Source organism: Oryx dammah, unplaced genomic scaffold (genome assembly GCF_014754425.2).
Source record: "Oryx dammah isolate SB20612 unplaced genomic scaffold, SCBI_Odam_1.1 HiC_scaffold_20, whole genome shotgun sequence".
Taxonomy (NCBI): Eukaryota; Metazoa; Chordata; class Mammalia; order Artiodactyla; family Bovidae; genus Oryx; species Oryx dammah.
Genome location: NW_024070204.1, coordinates 56,772,788 through 56,790,923, shown reverse-complemented (window position 1 = coordinate 56,790,923; position 18,136 = coordinate 56,772,788). Strand labels below are relative to the sequence as shown.

The window sequence follows — 18,136 nt, the reverse complement described above, 5'->3', positions numbered from 1 at the left end:
AAGATTAGCAGATATGGCAATGCAAATTTAAAACTCTTTTCAAAACAAAACAAAAACCTCTATAAACAAACTGTAAAGCAACGACAAACCTGTAAAAATATTTAAAGCAAATAATATCATTCTTAATATTTAAGAGCTTTTCTAAAACAACAAGAAATGTATAATCATCTTAGAGTATACAACTAACCATCACCAAAACAATAATGAAATATAAATGGCTAGTTAACATATTTAACAAGTTCACTTTGCCAGTAAACAAAGAAACAGAAAATAATGCAGAGTAGAAACTGGCAAAGACTACTGTATCTGTTTCCTGGGATATATTACAGCACATACATAAATAACACCTGGAGTATGGAGAGTCCAGCAACTTCATACACTGCTGTACAGGTATAGATGACTCAATCTTCTGGAATTCAATCTAGCAAAAGTGTCATCAAAGGCATACCTGAGCTGACAGAAATCAGAGAGTGGCTGGGTGAAGTGGCTGGCTGAAAAGGGGCATGAAGAAACTTTCTGGGGTATTGTAAGTGTTCTGGATCTTGTTCTGTTGGTGTTTATAATGGCTATATATAATTATTAAAATTCTAAAAATGAACAATAAGAACTGTTAATTTTTTTATCTGTAAAATATACCTCAATTAAAATAAAAAAATGCATACCTGGCTTAGCAGTTTAAATTCCTTTAGCCTAAGAAATAACAGTGGATACACAAAATATTTAACTACTGGATTATTCACTGATGAAAGGCTTATAATAAAAAGGTGAGTGTTCTTAGTCTAGACAAAAGCATAGTGATGATTACCTGTGGGATTTAAGATCAAAATGATTTTTTCTTTTCTTTTTCAATGTTTTATAATTCAGTGTCCATGGGGTCACAAAGACTCAGACATGACTGAGATCGACTGAACAACAAACAACAAAACTCTTATGAAAGAAAATGACACATTGTTTAAAACTGCTTTTAAAGCAATACAAACAAGACTATGTACAATTTATGTATAGTCTTTCCTTAAATTTTACCTGGAATCTTACTACTTGTGTTTTTCTCTCTTGCTTTAGGCATCATATAACTTCAGATATGGTTTGCTGAGAATTTCTTGATTGCCTGTGTACGATGGCAACTTCCAGTCTCTCATTTTGTACTGGCTTTATTGCTGTTTGAAACTACCATTGAGAAATGACTTTTTAACTACATTGTGCTAATCCTAAGGACCTTTGCTTGCTCCTTAAACTAAAAAAAAAAAAAAAAGAAATTTATTTGGCTAAACTGGGTCTTAGTTGCAGCATGTGGGATCTAGTTCCCTGACCAGTGACTGAACTGGTCCAGAACTTCTGGAACTTCTGGAACTAGTCCAGAAGACCAGGGCCCCTTGCCCTCTGAGCTTGGAGTCCTAGCCACTGGAGCACCAGTTCAGTCCAGTTCAGTCGCTCAGTCGTGTCCAACTCTTTGCGACCCCATGAATAGCAGCACGCCAGGCCTCCCTGTCCATCACCAACTCCCGGAGTTCACCCAGACTCATGTCCATCGAGTCAGTGATGCCATCCAGCCATCTCATCCTCTGTCGTCCCCTTCTCCTCCTGCCCCCAACCCCTCCCAGCATCAGAGTCTTTTCCAATGAGTCAACTCTTCGCATGAGGTGGCCAAAGTACTGGAGTTTCAGGGAAGTCCCTTAAACTTACTTTTTAATAGAAGTAAACTGCTTATGCCTATATAGTTTTCTCTGTTCCAAAATGCTGTCACTTGTTGGGGGTGGGGAAGATTCTGGAGAGAGTCTACAATGTATGACTGTGTATTCCCACTCTCCTCCTCTTTTTCTATGAATGCTATATTTGCATTAGCTGAACTCTGTCCACTTAAGCATTTTATAATCTTGATTCAGCTAAGGAACCTGCCTGACTATACTTATCCCCTTTTCTGAACAGATTTTAAAATAGAATCACTGAGCACTACTAGCCAATTTAATGACTATGTCTACATTCCTTCCAGGTCACAGATAACATAAGTAAATGAACATTTGCCTTTTCTTTATATGTTATTTTTTCTTTGAGGTTATTACAATGAGAGGACTGTATAACTAACATTTTGCTAGTTTATTTAGTTTGTGTTGTCTGGGTAATTTGGCAGGCTTTATCAATACTACCCTGGTACCATGCACCCTCCTTCTCTCACACCTAACATTTCCCGAGCATTTCCTAAGAGTCAAGCACTCTGTTGACTACTTTACGTTAATTAGCTCATTTAACTCTAATAATAACTCTGAGGTATGTATTGTCATCTCTATTTTACAGGTGAAGAAATTGAGGCTTGCAAGAGAGGCTGCTTGCTGCAGTCATTGTGAGAGAAGGGATATTGAATCAGGTGCTATAACTTAATAGCTCACTGTGTAATTAGGAAATGATTCAATATATGGCATTTCAGAGAGCCTCCATGAATGTATTTTTTTTTAAAGGAACATGGAAAGTATTCCAAAGATGAGAATGGGTGATATGCTCTGTAACCAGCTCCAGAAGACAGATATTATTATTTGGAATCAAAAGTATCTGAAAGTCCTACTCATCCTACTAATTATTATGATTTCTTCTCATCCTGCAGATTATTACTTCATGTTCAAATGACTGTTGATAAGAGCTGGTGTTCTGGAGGCAGGATGGGCTCTTAAGTGTGACTGACAGCTTCACTATTTATTACTGTGTGATTTTGGACAAATGATCTGTTTGAGCCTCAGTTTTTTCATTTATAGGATGAAAGTAATACTAACTATCTGATAAGAGTTAGAAATAAATCCACCACAGTTGGCCTCTAACCCTCTTGGGTGCCTGAAATGTAGCACATGTAAATATTTGCTTTAAGAATGAACTGGTGGGATCCAGAGCCTCCTTAATCTCCTACTACAGTGTTATGTATGTGTGTGCTCACTCCAGGGCATCTTCCCAACCCAGGGATTGAACCTGTATCTCTCGCATCTCCTGCATTGGCAGGTGGATTCTTTTTTTTTTTTTTTTTACCACTGTGCCACATGGGAAGTCCACAATCAGTAGAACAGCAAAAACAAAAAAGCATAAAAAGGATGTACACTTACTTTAAAGTCAAGTATAAGTGACTCTGATTGTCAGATATTTTGTGTAATCTTACTGATTAATCTGAAAACTGATAATTGGCTAAAAGTATACTTAACAAGTGGTTTTAAAAGAAATGATGAGATTTCACATTAAAGTAACCCTGAAGATATACCAAAACAGAAAGTCTATGAAAACATAAACACTCCACAAGCAAAAAAAAAAAACAAAAAAACAAAAAACCACCCCCCAAACTGAATCTAGACAGACTTACACCCTTCATAAAAATTAACTCAAAATTGATCATAGACCTAATGTAAAATGCAAAAGTATAAAATGCCTAGGAGATAACATAGGAGAAAACCTACATGACATTGGATATTTTAGATACAGTATCAAAGGTGTGATCTATGAAAAAATAATGTATAAGCTGGACTTCATTAAAATTAAAACACTTCTGTGAAAAACAATGTCAAGTGAATGAGAAGACAAGATACAAACTAGGAGAAAATATTTGTCCAAGATATATCTGATCGAGAACTGTTACTCAAAATATACAAAGAACTCATAAAACTCAACAATTACAAAATTTTAAAATTTTTTGCTAATTAAAAAGTGAGCAAAAAACCTTAGTATACACCTTACCAAAGTAGATATATAGAAGGCAAATAGCACGTGAAAAGATGATCAACATCACAGGTCATTGAGAAAGGTAAAAAGAAAGTGAAAGTGCTAGTTGCTCAGGTGGGCCCAACTCTTTGTGACCCCGTGCAGTGCAGCCTGCCAGGCTCTTCTGTCCATGGAACTGTCCAGGCAAGAACAGTGGAGTGGGTAGCCATTCCCTTCTTTGTGGGATCTTCCCAACTCAGGGATTGAACCCAGGTCTCCTGCATTTCGGGCGGATTCTTTACCAGCTGAGCTACCAGGGAAGCTCTGGTGATCAACATCACAGGTCAGTGCTGCTGCTGCTGCTGCGAAGTCGCTTCAGTCGTGTCCGACTCTGTGCGACCCCATGGACCCTAGGTTCCTTCGTCCATGGGATTTTCCAGGCAAGAGTGCTGGAGTGGGGGGCCATTGCCTTCTCCATCACAGGTCATTAGGGGATTGCAAATTAATGCAACAACTGGATACTACTCCATAGCTCAGTCGGTAAAGAATCCCTGCAATGCAGGAGACCTGGGTTTGATTCCTGGGTTAGGAAGATCCTCTGGAAAAGGAAATGGCAACTCACTTCAGTATTCTTGCCTGGGAAATCCCAGGGACAGAGGAGCCTGGTAGGCTACAGTCCATGGGGTCACAAGGGTCAACATGACTTAGCAACTAAACCATCACCACACTTATCACAATGGCCAAAATCTAAAACACAACACCAAATACTGCTGAAGACATAGAGCAGGGAATCCTATTCATTGCTGGTGGGAATACAAAATGAAACAACCACTCTGGAAGACAGTTTGGCAATTTCTTACAAAAATAAGTGTACTCTTACCATACAGTACAGCAATCATGTTCCTTGGTATTCATCCAGAAACCTATGTCTACACAAAAACCTACACATCGAAGTTTATAGTACCTTTAACTGTAACTGTCAAAACTTGGAAACAACCAAGATATCCTTTAGTAGGTAAATGGATAAATATGCTACATTTAGACAATGGAACATTATTCATTGTTAAAAAGAAACGAGCTATAGAAAAATATGAAAAGACATGGAGGAACTTTAAATATATACTGCTAAGTGAAAGAAAAACTAGACATCAAATTGCCACCATTCCCTGGATCATGGAGAAAGCAAGGGAATTTCAGAAAAACATCTACTTCTGTTTCACTGACTATGCTAAAGCCTTTGAATTTGTGGGTCACAACAAACTGTGGAAAATTCGTAACAAGAGATGGGAGTACCAGGCCACCTTACCTGTCTCCTGAGAAACCTGTATGTGGGTCAAGAAGCAACAGTTAGAACTCGACGTGGAATAACTGACTCGTTCCAAATTGGGAAAGGACTATGGCAAGGCTGTATTTTGTCATCCTACTTATTTAACATACATGCACAGTACATTAGGCAAAATGCCAGGATGGATGAATTACAAGCTGGAATCAAGATTGCCAGGAGAAATACCAACAACTTCAGATATGCTGATGACACTCTAATGGCAGAGAGTGAAGAGGAACTAAAGAGCCTCTTGATGAAGATAAAAAAAGAGAGGGAAAAAGCTGACTTAAAAACTCAACATTAAAAAAAAAAAAAAAAAAAAAACTCAACATTCTCCATTGCTGCCCTGAAAATAAAGTCATCAGTGCCATCTCTTCAGATTCCATATATATGTGTCAGTATATGATATTTATATTTCTCTTTCTGACTTACCTCAGACATACAGAACAGACCTGTGGGACACAGTGGGAGGAGAGGAGGGAGAAGGGGAGATGTATGGAGAGCATAACATAGAAATTTACAATACCATATATAAAACAGATAGCCAATGGGAATTTGCTGTATGACTCAGGGAACTCAAACAGGGGCTCTGAGATAAGCTGAAGCATGGGCTGGGGAGGGAGATGTCCGGGAGGGAGGGGATATGGATGTACCTATGGCTAATTCTTGTAGGTATATGACAGAGAACCACAAAATTCTGTAAAGCAATTATCCTTCATTAAAAAAACTCAACTTCCAAAAAACTATGATGACATCTGGTCCCATCACTTCATGGCAAAGAGAAGGGGAAAAAGTAGAAGCAGTGACAGATATTATTTTCCTGGGCTCCAAAATCACTGTGGATGGTGACTGCAGCCACAAAATAAAAAATACTTGCTCCATCCTTATGGCAAAAAGTGAAGAGGAACAAAAGAGCCTCTTGATGAAAGCCAGACATCCTGGAGTCCAGAGTCAAGTGGGCCTTAGGAAGCATCACTATGAACAAAACTAGTGGAGGTGATGGAATTCCAGTTGAGCTATTTTAAATCCTAAAAGATGATGCTGTGAAAGTGCTGCACTCAATATGCCAGCAAATTTGGAAAACTCAGCAGTGGCCACAGGACTGGAAAAGGTCAGTTTTCATTCCAATCCCAAAGAAGGGCAATGCTAAAGAATGCTCAAACTACCAGACAATTGCACTCATCTCACATGCTAGCAAAGTAATGCTCAAAATTCTCCAAGCCAGGCTTCAACAGTACGTGAACTATGAACTTCCAGATATTCAAGTTGGATTTAGAAAAGGCAGAGGAACCAGCGATGAAATTGCCAACATCCATTGGGTCACAGAAAAAGCAAGAGAATCCTGAAAAACATCTGCTTCATTTACTACTCTAAAGCCTTTGACTGTGTGGATCACAATAAACTGTGGAAAATTCTTAAAGAGACGGGTATACTAGACCACTTTACCTGCTTCCTGAGAAACCTGTATGCAAACTGGTTATCTGAAGAGGCTTTACAAATAGCTGAAGAAAGAAGAGAAGTGAAAGTCAAGAGGGAAAGGGAAAGGTACTAAACACAGAGTTCCAAAGAATAACAAGGAGAGACAAGAAGGCCTTCTTCAATGAACAGTGCTTAAACATAGAGGAAGACAACAGAAGGGGAAAGACTAGGTATCTCTTCAGGAAAATTGGAAATATCAAGGGAACATTTCACCTGAAGATGTGCACAGTCAAGGACAGAAATGGCAGAGACCTAGTAGACGCAGAAGAGATCAAGAAGAGATGGAAAGGAAGGATACATGGAAGAACTGTACAAAAAAGACCTTAATGAACTGGATAACTACGATGGTTTAGTCAGCCACCCAGAGCCAGACATTCTGGAGTGTGAAATCAAGTGGGCCTTAGGAAGCACTGCTGTCAATAAAGCTAGTGGATGCGATGGAATTCCAGTGGAGCTATTCAAAAGCCTAAAGGATGATGCTATCAAAGTGTTGCACTCAATATTTCAGCAACTTTGGAAGACCCAGCAGTGGCCACAGGACTGGAAAAGGTCAATTCTCATCCCAATTTCCACGAAGGGTAGTACTAAAGAATGTTCAAACCATCAGACAATTGCACTCATCTCCCATGTTAGCAAGATCATGCTTAAAATCTTGGCGAAGCAAGAACTTCCAGACATCCAAGCTGGGTTTAGAAAAGGCAGAGGAACCAGAGATCAAATTGCCAACACTCGCTGGATCACAGAGAAAGCAAAGGAATTCCAGAGAAACATCTACCTCTGTTTCATTGACTACACTAAAGCCTTTGACTGTGTGGATCATAACAAACTGTGGAAAGCTCTCAGAGAGATGGGAATACCAGATCATCTTACCTGTCTCCTGAGAAACATGCATGGGTTGAGAAGCAACAGTTAGAACCCTGTATAGAACAACTGATAGGTTCTGGATTGAGAAAGGCATACGACAGGGCTGTCTGCCATCACCCTGTTTGTTTAACCTATACCCTGAGCACATCAAGAGAAATGCCGGTCTGGATGTGTTACAAGCTGGAATCAAGACAGGCAGGAGAAACTTCAACAACCTCAAGAATGCAGATGATACCACTCTAACGGCAGAAAGCAAAGAGGAACTAAAGAGCCTCTCAAGGGTGAAGGAGGAGAGTAGAACAGCCGGCTTAAAACTAAATATGAAAAAACTAAGATCATGGCATCTGGCCCCATTACTTCATGGCAAACAGAAGGGGAAAAAGTGGAAGTAGTAACATATTTCCTCTTCTTGGGCTCTAAAATCACTGTGGATGGTGACTGCAGCCATGAAATCAGAAGATGATTGATTCTTGACAGGAAAACAAGGACAAACCTAGACAGCATGTTGAAAAGCAGAGACATCACTTGGCTGACAAAGGTCCGTATAGTCAAGGCTATGGTCTTCCCAGTGATCACATATGGTTGTTTGAGAGCTGGACCATAAAGAAGGCAGAGCACCAAAGAATTGATGCCTTTGAACAGTGGTGCTGGAGAAGACTCCCGAGAGTCTCTTGGACAGCAAGGATATCAAACCAGTCAATCTTAAGGGAAATCAACCCTGAATACGCTTTGGAAGGACTGATGCTGAAGCTGAAGTTCCAGTATTTTGGTCATCTGATGAGAATAGCTGACTCACTGGAAAAGTCCCTGATGTTGGGAAAGATTAAGGGAAGAAGCAGGAGAGGGCGTCAGAGGATGAGATGGCTGGATGGCATCACTGATGCAATGGACATGAACTTGGGCAAACTTTGGGAGATGGTGAGGGACAAGGAGGGCTGGTGTGCTGTGCTCCATGGGGTCGCAGAGTCGGACATGACCGGGTGACTGAACAAGAACAACAGTACCAAGTCTAAGTCAACGCTGCTGGGCACATTTAATTCTGAAAGCACCACTTTGGTACCACTTGAGAACAAGGATCATAGACCAGGATCTGGAATAAAGCTTCCCAGGACCTACAGATTGGGTCATACCCTCTGATAAATGAGGACCACTGGGACACACACAATGACTAAAGGTGCTCTAACTCAGCAGTTCTCAAAATGCTGGGGGTCACTGTGCCTGCAATGTCAGAATTACTTTCTATGAGTAATAAGACATTATTTACCCTCATTATTCTCATCCTCTCATGAATGTGCAGAGAAAATTTTCAGAGAACACATGATGTATTAGATCAAAACAGAGTGCAATGCAGCTATGAGAACCAGCTCTTCCTGTTATGCTGGACATAAGAGATATGAAAAAATGTAAATAAACACCACTCTTTTCAGTTTTTTTGCTGCTGAGAATATAATTATTTTCTGCTTTGAAAATATAATTATTCTTCATAAAAGTATATTACTTATGTTAAATGTAATAGGTTCATTATTGTTATTTTGAAGTGACTTAAAATTTCTAGTATTAATTCCTAATAAGGTAAATATCAATAAATATATTTCACATAAACAAATGCTCTTTGGGGTCCTCAAAAATTTTTAAGAGTATAAAAGTGGCCCAGAGACCAATAGTTTGAGACCTGCAGTTCTACTTATCACTAAAGGGTAAAGATCTCTTAGGTGGCTAACCTGGCCTTTCATTAGCCTTACAGTCTCCTTATAGCTGTATTTGTGTTTGCCTATACCAACTAGGCTTCCCTGGTAGCTCAGCAGGTAAAGAATCTGCCTGCAATGCAGGAGACCCTGGTTTGATTCCTGGGTTGGGAAGATCTGCTGAAGAAGGGATATGCTACCCACTCTGGTATTCTTGGGCTTTTCTGATGGCTCAGCTGCTAAAGAATCCACCTGCAATCTGCGAGACCTGGGTTTGATCCCTGGGTTGGGAAGATACCCTGGAGAAGGGAATGGCTACCTACTCCAGTTTCTGGCCTGGAGAATTCCATGGACTTATAGTCCATGGGGTTGCAAAGAGACATATATGATTGAGCAACTTTCACTTTCAGGCTGCTGAACAGATGGTAGAGTAGAAGGACTTGCCCTCATCCTGGAAGAAAAGCTTGCTCCTAGGAAGAAAAGCTATGACAAACCTAGACAGCATATTAAAAAACAGAAACATTAGTTTGCTGACAAAGGTCCTTATAGTCAAGGCTATGGTTTTTCCAGTGGTCATGTATGGATGTGAGAGTTGGACCCTAAAGAAAGCTGAGCACTAAAGAATTGATGCTTTTGAACTGTGGTGTTGGAGAAGACTCTTAAGAGACCCTAAGATCAAACCAGTCAATCCTAAAGGAAAACAGTCCTGAACATTCATTGGAAAAACTGATGCTGAAGCTCCAATACTTTGGCCACCTGATGTGAAGAACTGACTCCTTAGAAAAAGCCCTGATGCTGGGAAAGATTGAAGGCAGGAAGAGGAGAGGGCAAGAGAAGATGAGATGGTTGGATGATATCACCGACTGGATGGACATGAGTTTGAGCAAGCTCTGGGAGTTGGTGATGGACAGGGAGGCCTGGCATGCTGCAGTCCATGGGGTCGCAAAGAGTCGTACACAACTGAGTGACTGAACTGAACTAACACCAACTTATTACCCTTGCCTGGCAATATGCTGCTTGAATGAAGTGGGGAATATAATTAAAATATTCATTTGTTGTCACAGCACCTTTCATTCAATATATGACCACATCATCCACAGTATGTATTACATTTGTAATTATAGTATTACATATAAAAGGTGTTTATAGCTTTGCTGGTACAAGGAATGAAATCAGACTATATCCTTTAATGGTATCTTATAGTGAGGTCTAAACTGGTCTAACAGTTTGTAATCTTTTTTTAACATCTACATTATTAAATTTTCACTGTGTTGGATACTCTAGACAACTGGTACTCGTTGCTTCTATGCTATGCTAACTTGGTTCTCATAACTCTAATCTTTAGCAGAAACAAACTGTCTGGCTGATAGACAAAACTGATTTTTAATGCAAGCCAAAGTGTAATAACAAAATGGGAAAAAAATTCTAGATCCTAAAGTTCTAACACAAAGGATTATCTTGAAGACTTTTTCAGAACCAAGAACAAGGATACTTAGAGCTGACAATCTTGAGGAGCTATGTTGAAATATGTACCAGTTATTGATAGATTAAAAACAGGAGCAAACCAGACTGGGTATTTTTTAAAAGTTTACAAGGGAAAAGCATTTCTTCTGAAATGTTATACTCTTTCACTAAGCGTTGCAAAGTACCATAATTAATTCTTACGATTCTAACAGTCCTAAAAGCAAGTCATAAAAAAGATATTTACTTGGGAGTATAAATTGGAATGACATTTTGCTAGGGCCACTTGAAAATATTTAGCAGAGTCTAACATGCATACCCACTGACTAAGCAATTCCAGTTTTAGAAATTTATCCTGAGAAAACTGGCAGTGACACAGATATAAGGGTGCTCATTACAGTGCTGTGTATAATAATAAAACCTGGAAAGAGCCTAAACACCCAGCAACAAGGAACTGACCGAGTAAAACGTGGTTCAGCATATAAGGGAATACTTTATGGCCACAATACAGAATACAAACGGAATATCATAAAATTATATGTCACAAGGGAAAGTATTTATTATACACAGCTGAGGAAAAAAAGCAAGTTATAAGACTGTAGCATTATATAGTCTCATTTCTGCTTAAAATATGCATAAGTATGTAGAAGGGCATATATATATGCATAAATTAATACCACTTATTGTTGACTTTGGGATCACAGGTGATTTACTTTACCTCTTTTGAGGAAGCTATACTCTGGTTTTTCTACAGTGAATATCTTTTCCTTATATAATAAAATCTTTACTTGAGGTGGTGATGGTGGTTTAGTTGCTAAGTCGTGTCCAACTCTTGTGACCCTGTGGACTGTGGCCTGCCAGGCTCCTCTGTCCATGAGATTCTCTAGGCAAGAATATCAGAGTGGGTTGCCATTTCCTTCTCCAATTTACTTAAGGCAACCATTGCAATTGTTAGTGTTTTCCTATTCTTATATTACTGAATATTGTATGTACTAAGGGAAAGTGGTGAAGGGGAGAGAGAGAAGAAGAGAAAAAGGGATGAAGGCAGATAGACATTTATACTGCTTATTATTTTATCATGTATATTTGTTGTGAAGTTTTATGTTAATGATTTGGAAAGAAGTTTCAATGGAACACAGTAATGAATAGTTAATGTTTACAAGACTGCAGTCTACTCTCATAGACTTAATTTTTTTTCCCTTCTTGGAATGCTAATTTTGTTGTATAAGGAGCAGGTGGCTTTCTCTTTTTTTATAAGTCTCCCTACTGCCTTGTCAGACACAACTCTCAAAACTTTTTTGGGAGCTAACCAAGCTTTATGAACTAAACTCAAAATGGCATATGGACTTCATCTACATGGTCATACAAATCCTTTGGCTGATAACTCCTGCTATGTATCTAATTGGTTTTATAAAATCCATGTTTGAAGTTGGTTTCTATATCTAGAAGAGTGTGTGATGTTATAGGATGTAGGATGGGAAGAAGGAATGTCATGGCAAAGAGGTTCCTTTAGCTGCTACACTAGAATCTGGTGCCCGTCACTACCACTATTAAATATTGGCAGTATATATCCCAACAAAGGAAGAATGCTAATCGTTTTGAGTGAAAAATTTCTATCACACATTTCAGCTTAGATCTACTAATAACACTTTCTTAAATGCCTTGTTAGACAGTGAAATCTGGGAATAATTATCAAACACCATATACGGTGTTTACAATAGAATCATATTTCTTTTCTTTCTCTCCCCTTCCCACTTTTTTTTTTTGCATAAAAAGTAGAATGCAGCTGAATGGTACCCAAATGTCTGTTGTATACCATGCCAATACAGCAGCTCGGCCAAAAATGCGAATAGAACGGTTTGCCAAGTAAAAGAAAACATAACAAATTGGTAATGGTTTCTATCTTGACAGAAAATGAAAATGATCCCTCAATGTGTGGTCACTCATGCGGACACATAAAAATGTCTTAGAAGCAATCATTTTACCTCAGATAACAGACCCTGACAGTGTAGTACAGCACTGGCTGACTTTCACTTCTTAGAAAAGTGGCAAGCGTGACCTACAAAACAGTCTGGGAACCATGTAATTTATGCATAACACACATGCATATGCCATGCACTCATAATATTTGCTATAAATCATTCTGAATATAAGACATCTTTTCCTAGTGGAATATATTTTATAAGAGATGATCTAAATCACCAGGGATTTGATAAAGCTGAACTGGTTTATACTGGTTTATTTATGAACAGAAGTGATGCCATTGCTTATCAGGTTATAAAATTTCAATAGTTTACACCACAACAGAAAGGCAGTAGATAAGAGCTCCAGATATTTTAATTAGATGTTAGATTAAAAAAATACAAAAGTGTGTAGGTATATAGTGTAGACTTCTGACTTTCTGGTTGCTGCTGCTGCTTCTAAGTCACTTCAATCGTGTCCGACTCTGTGTGACCCCATAGACGGCAACCTACCAGGCTCCTCCGTCCCTGGGATTCTCCAGGCAAGAACACTGGGGTGGGTTGCCATTTCCTTCTCCAATGCATGAAAGTGAAAAGTGAAAGTGAAGTCTCTCAGTCCTGTCCGACTCTTCACAACCTCATGGACTGCAGCCCACCAGGCTCCTCTGCCCATGGGGTTTTCCAGGCAAGAGTACTGGAGTGGGGTGCCATTGCCTTCTCCAGACTTTCTGCTTAGGTGACTGTAATTGGAAGCAGAAAGGAACCCCTTGAAAGACCTGGTAATGGTTCCTTTATCCTAATCCCTCTTCCTTTACCACTTATTTTTGTTTCCTAGCTGGAGAACTAGCCAATATCATTGACCTGTGATTATTCCCCCCCGCCACCCCCAATCTGGTGAAGTTCTCCCGTTTGTTTTAACTTTCTAATTGAGGGTGTTAGAATATTGATTGTATTATGAAATCACCTCAAAAATAAAAATGACACTTTCAAAAACACTAACTGATATCTGATGCTAATGAGGGATTCAAAATGAGAGGATATGGAACCAAGGGACTAGGAAGAACCTTGGGAAGTTAAATGGTCTTGCCAAGTTGAAAGTAAATTTGAATCCTGTGGGTTATGAGTTTCAAATGAAATTTCTGGGTTTAAATTTGTTGGTGACTTTCCTGTTCAATAAAAAAGGACTTAAATGGCTTATAAAAAGGTTAAAAAAACTTATTGGGCATCAAACTGCTCTTACAAAACACCATCTTGATGAGTTAAGTGTAAATGAATCAGAAACACATGGATCATATTTCCTTAAAAAATGCATATGGATTCAAAAATAAGAGGAAGAGGACTTGGCAAAACATTTTTTTGTGTGTGGTGGCTGAACCCAAAACATTTGAAAGATATTTTGAGACATTCAAGGAATCCAAAATAAAACTAAACCTGTCCAGTCATATAAAAACACAGAAAGTTCTGTGCAATGTGCATTTATCTCTATGGGTCACTCACCACTCACTGAGCCTTCACCTTTGGCAAAGAACTATGGGATAAGCCAGCTTCTGTCTTAAGCAACTTTGAATTTAAGTATAAACAAATACACATAAGCAATAGAAACCTATTAAAAGAGACTTAGGGTTTTACAAACATTGGCATCATAACCCAAATCATACAGAAATTATAGACTGAGAAATACACAAGAGCTTTCAGGATCGTAGGGGAGATAAGATTTATCCTATTCAACTCATCATCACCTGGTCCTTTTGATTAAAGTTCGATATAGCTGCAGAGTCTTACTTGCTTAAATGTTTTCTTAGTAAGTGTTTTTATGTCCTTTTAAATGTGTGTTCCAGCCCTCTTTCCTCCACCCTCTAGATTTGTGAGTGTTCAACAAATCTTGCTGACTGGTTTCCTGGAGCATGGGAGTGCTGAACAGTGTTTTGAAATGGGGGAGAGATGCTGTCTGGCAGAGGGGAGTGAGGCTGTGATTCTGGGTTGGGGTAATGGCACACTGTGACAGTTTAGAGGCTCCAGAGAGTGAGTCATGTGTGGGGGTGACCCACTGGCTTGCTTGAAGCAACGTGCCTGAGCCAGGGTGTTGTGGGAGGTGGAGGCAGTTAGGTGTGGGGAGGCCTAATATACTACATGTGAAGTCAACTGGAGGACAGAGGAGAATGATAAGAGAAAGCACAATTCTTTTTCTTCCCCCTCCAGTATAGGATAAAGTGCTAAGCACAGGACATTAATCCCTTTATTTCTTATCAGTGTCTTTTAAAGGTGAAAAATATCCAAAGATAAAAATGAGTTAACTGTGTATGTATTGCTAGGATCCAGGAGATCATAAATTTGAAGAGGAACTTAGTAGGATTATGAAATGGACTAATGAGTTCTAAAGTGTTAGTGCGAAAGTGTAAAAAATTAATGACTCGGAATCTTTCAAGACTGTTTTCTAGTTGTTAAACATGAGTCTTATCTTTCCCATGATATTAGAAAATTATTTAGGGCAAGGATAGTGTCATATATTTCCTGTGTATATTCTACTGGGTAATACAATAGTGGGAATACACAAAGCATTATGCTTACTGAACTGAAATGGAGTAAAAGGAGGTTGAGACCATATAAGATGAGGATATAATCGAATGTAAAGTCTGAAAAAAAAAAAAGATGCTATAATAGAACTGTTTTAATAATGTCTCTGCTCTGAGTCCATTTGTTCATAGTTAATATAAAGAAATCAAAGGCCTTACCATCCTTCATCATCTTCTACTTCTGTTTCAGAAATTTCATTTTCAGGAGTTTCAGCAATTGCTTGAGTGAGTTTAGATTTAAACTGGTTCAGCAGCGCAAGAGTCTGAAATAACAATTAGGACTGCTAAACTTCCTAATAAGGATAAATATAATTTCAGAAGAGACACTCAAATTTGGTAGAAGAGAAAATATCCTTCCATAAAACAATTTTCTAACTTTGAAGGAAAATAACAAAACTGCCCTCCAATTATAACCCTCCAATTATAACCATGATTGATATTTATAAACCTTCACATTGCCCTGTTTGTATTTGCACTGACATTTTTCCCCAGGAACATGTGACTATTTCTCATTTGCGGGATATATTCTTGTTTATATAGAAGACATTTAAACTTCAAAATGCATGCTTACTAAGAGCTAAGTTTTTAGGGTACACAAGATAGGGAGGTATTAATACTTCACTAAGACATGTGAAATCAAAAACAAAACACCAGAAACAAACAGCACTTTTCACTGAACAAATTTCCAAAAATTAAAGATATCGATGTTGGGAAAGGTGAAATGAAAGAACACATTAATTGTTGGAAGGTGGGTAAACTGGAGTGACATCTTTGGAGAGTTTTTTATACATATCAGAAACAATAAATGCTCATTGTCTTTGATTCAATAATTCCAATCCTGGGAATACATGTAGAAAAATAATCTGAAACACTGAAAATGGCTTTATGCAAAAGATGTACACTGCAGCAGTATTCATACAAGTGAAAAAAGGAAATGTTAAATGTCTATTTATAAGAAAATAGATAAATTTGGTAAAAGCAGTGAATGTATGATTACACTATTATTAAAACTATATTCATGAAGTATTCTATTGTTAAGTGAAAGAAGTAGGATATAATGATCACGTTGAGTATATTTTTATAAAAAAGGGACCAGTCCTCTGATTTTTTTTTTTTTTTGACTCTCATGCCCTTTACAGGTAAGAGGAAACAACAAGTGCCTGAAATATTAATCATATTGTCTCCAGCTATACCTTAACAATTTGTTTCAGAATTTGAGCAGAGAAATCAGAAAAAAAAATTATTCTACAGTTTTAGAAGGTACATAATTGTGAAATGGGATAAAGTACCACCTGTCTAAAAAAAAAATCAAGTTTCTAATTAAGACAATGGCGCACTGAATTCAGTAATGAAATATAGTTGACCCCTAAACAGCATAAGGGCACCCACCCTCTGAGCAGTTGAAAATCCGTCCTCTCTCTACTTCTGTGGTTATGCAACCATTCATGGTTAGTCCAGGACTGTAGTATATATTTATTGAAAGAAATTTGAGTATAAGTGGACCCATGAAGTTCAAAGCTGTGTTGTTCAAGGGCTAACTGTACTTACAAGGGAAAACATGTAATAGTTCAATATGTGAAAAACAAATATAATAGTCATGGTAACTTGGAGGCTCCAGAATTTACCTAAAATATCATTAAGACCACAGTTTATGAAAAAATTTAGTAGGTGTTGGTGGCCTAGAACCTAGGCTCGCTAAGACAGGTGGTGTCAAAATAACTACAAGAAACAAAGGAAATTATTGTTAAAAAATGATAGGGAAAAGTGCCTTATATGTTTTTGTAAGATTTAATGCCTGCCTAGACAACAGCTGAAAATATACACATTACCACAGTTGCTGAATGAGATGAGTTTAAGGAAAAACTATAAATTCCTATAGAGTATCCTCATAAGCATTTAAGGGCTGCTAGTGAGTTAGGGTTTAGATATTTTATTTGTTTCTAAAGTAGTAATTAAAGGATTAAGCTCTTCAAACAATGTTAATAAAGAAAACATCCTTTGTTTTAAAACCTTATTCACTAAAAAAAACCCGTTCTGCCTTCAAACTTTTATTGTATTTGCTTTATAAGAAGGAAATAAATTATTGTGGAAATATTAGAAAACACAGACAAGCAAAATAAAAATATCTGCTATCCCACCACTAAGAATTAGTAACCACTGTGGACATCTGGTATATATCCTACAGGGCTTCCTGTTTGTGTGTGTGTATATGTGTATGTGTTTATATATTTATATATTTCATAAACATGTATCTCCACATGCATGTATCTACAAACATATATCTCTATCTATCACTTAAAAGCAAACCCCATCAATTTTTAATGGTGGGTTTTCACAAATTTGGAAATGTCTTCTCTGGGGACATAAATAAAAATGAAAACAAAGGAGACATCTTAGTGGAATGATTTTAAAACTTCCTAGAAAATTACTAGACATAGATATTATTCTTTTGAGGTGAAAGTGGCAAGACAGTCTGTTTTTAAAGCCAACTAATGTGATACTGGCATTTGCTCAGAGGAGAGCTGGGACTACAAGCAAAAAATACCCTCGTGGCCTTTCTTTTTGTTGTTCAGTCGCCAAGTCATGCATGACTCTTAGTGACTCCATGGACTACAGCAGGCCAGGCTCCCCAGTTCTCTCTATCTTCTACCTAGAGTTTGCTTCGATTCATGTCCACTGAGTCAGTGATGCTATCTAACCATCTTATCCCCTGCAGCCCCTCTTCTCCTTTTGCTGTCAGCTTTCCTCAGCATCAGGGTCTTTTCCAGTGAGTGGGCTCTTTGCATTAAGCAAAGAAAATACTGGAGCTTCAGCTTCAACATCAGTCCTTCCAGTGAATATTCAACATCAGTCCTTCTAGTGAATATTCAACATCAGTCCTTCCAGGGTTGATTTTCTTTAGGACTGACTGGTTTGATCTCTTTGCAGTCCAAGGGACTCTTAAGAGTCTTCTCCAGCACCACAATTCAAAAGCATCAATTCTTTGGTGCTTTTATTGTCCAGTTCTCACATCTATACATGACAACTGGAAAACCATACCTTTGACCATACAGACCATTGTTGGCAAAGTGATGTCTCTGTTTTTTAATATGTTGTCTAGATTTGTCCTAGCTTTTCTTC

The 18,136-nt window shown here is 38.1% G+C and overlaps 1 protein-coding gene across 1 annotated transcript in view; it reads right to left on the bottom strand.

Annotated features, from left to right (window-relative positions):
- CWC27 (CWC27 spliceosome associated cyclophilin) overlaps positions 1-18,136 on the bottom strand; it is a 253,943-nt gene that overhangs the window by 20,534 nt on the left and 215,273 nt on the right. The window contains exon 13 of the mRNA XM_040262597.1: positions 15,176-15,279. Within this exon, the coding sequence (XP_040118531.1) occupies positions 15,176-15,279 (104 nt within the window). The remainder of the gene's footprint in view (positions 1-15,175; positions 15,280-18,136) is intronic.